The sequence below is a fragment of the Daktulosphaira vitifoliae genome, unplaced genomic scaffold (assembly GCF_025091365.1).
Source record: "Daktulosphaira vitifoliae isolate Bord-2020 unplaced genomic scaffold, ASM2509136v1 Scaffold_3658, whole genome shotgun sequence".
NCBI classification, from domain to species: Eukaryota; Metazoa; Arthropoda; class Insecta; order Hemiptera; family Phylloxeridae; genus Daktulosphaira; species Daktulosphaira vitifoliae.
This window is the reverse complement of record NW_026103218.1, coordinates 1-1,031: the sequence shown is the minus strand read 5'-3', so window position 1 is coordinate 1,031 and position 1,031 is coordinate 1. Positions and strand designations below refer to the sequence as shown.

The 1,031-nt window shown below is 35.3% G+C and overlaps 1 protein-coding gene across 1 annotated transcript; it reads left to right on the top strand.

Annotated features, from left to right (window-relative positions):
• Positions 1–52: 52 nt before the first annotated feature.
• LOC126910062 (uncharacterized) lies at positions 53–1,011 on the top strand (the record flags this gene model as incomplete). Its single annotated transcript, XM_050692459.1, has 2 exons — positions 53–202; positions 615–1,011. A coding segment is annotated over exon 2 (353 nt), but the record flags the coding sequence as incomplete, so codon positions are not given.
• Between the last annotated feature and the right edge of the window lie 20 nt (positions 1,012–1,031).

Genomic DNA, 1,031 nt, shown 5'->3' with positions numbered 1-1,031 from the left:
CTGCAAGCAGCTAACAGGTCGTTGAACGTAAAAAATTCTAATTTCGGCGGTAAATACGCAACGGCTCTTGGCTTGTATGCAAAACATTTTTTGGAAAGGACTTGGCAAGGAATAACCGGAAATTCAAAAGCTCTATATCCTAATTCAGAAAAGCCTGCTCAACCTATAGATTGGTTTACCAACGCCAAAACAAGACGTAAAGGTAATAAATAACGATATTTTAAACGAAAAAGCTTTTTTCGAAAGTTTAAACTTTTTTTGAACTTTGAACTTTTTGGTCCAAAAATGCTCAAAAGTCATTGCTTTACGTATATTTAGGTATCCCGAGTGTTTTCTGTAAGTTTAAAGCAAAAAAAAATTTTTGTTGTAAAATCGACCGAAAAAACGTAGGTAGTATATACTAGTCGTATAGTACGTTGATTTTCATATTTTGCACTAAAATGTTTAAAAAATCGTATAAAATAGAGTTTTTAAGATACAGACTCGGTACGTCTACACGTGGAAGGTCTTGACAATAGCTTACTTTTAAAATAATAAAATATTAAACTTTGAACTTTTTTGAACTTTTACTCAAAACTTTGAGCTTTCTTAAAATTTTTTATTTTTTTTTGTAGAATTGCCATTGGAGTCACATGTGGAAGAGAATTCCGAAAGAACAATGTCCGGAGCAGAACGAAGTGCAGCAGGATCTGGCGACAAACGTACTACTGAACAAGCTGGTCTCGATACTGGAGGAACTTCAGAAAAAAAACCAAATTATGGAACGGCAGAAGCCCTCACTGCTAGTACGACTATTCCGGGTATCGGTCCTAACGCTGACGCTGGTAACGCTTCTGCTGTCGATATGTTACACATGGTTATACCTCGACCCATTGATGATACAAAAAATAAGTACTTGGTTTTTTCAAAAAATCATGAATTTTTATCGTATGGAATACAATGGAAGCCTATTAAACATACTGGCAACTCATTTTGGGGAACAACATCTCTAGCGGAAATTCCAGTGGACAGGTGTCATTTGTACCTAACAT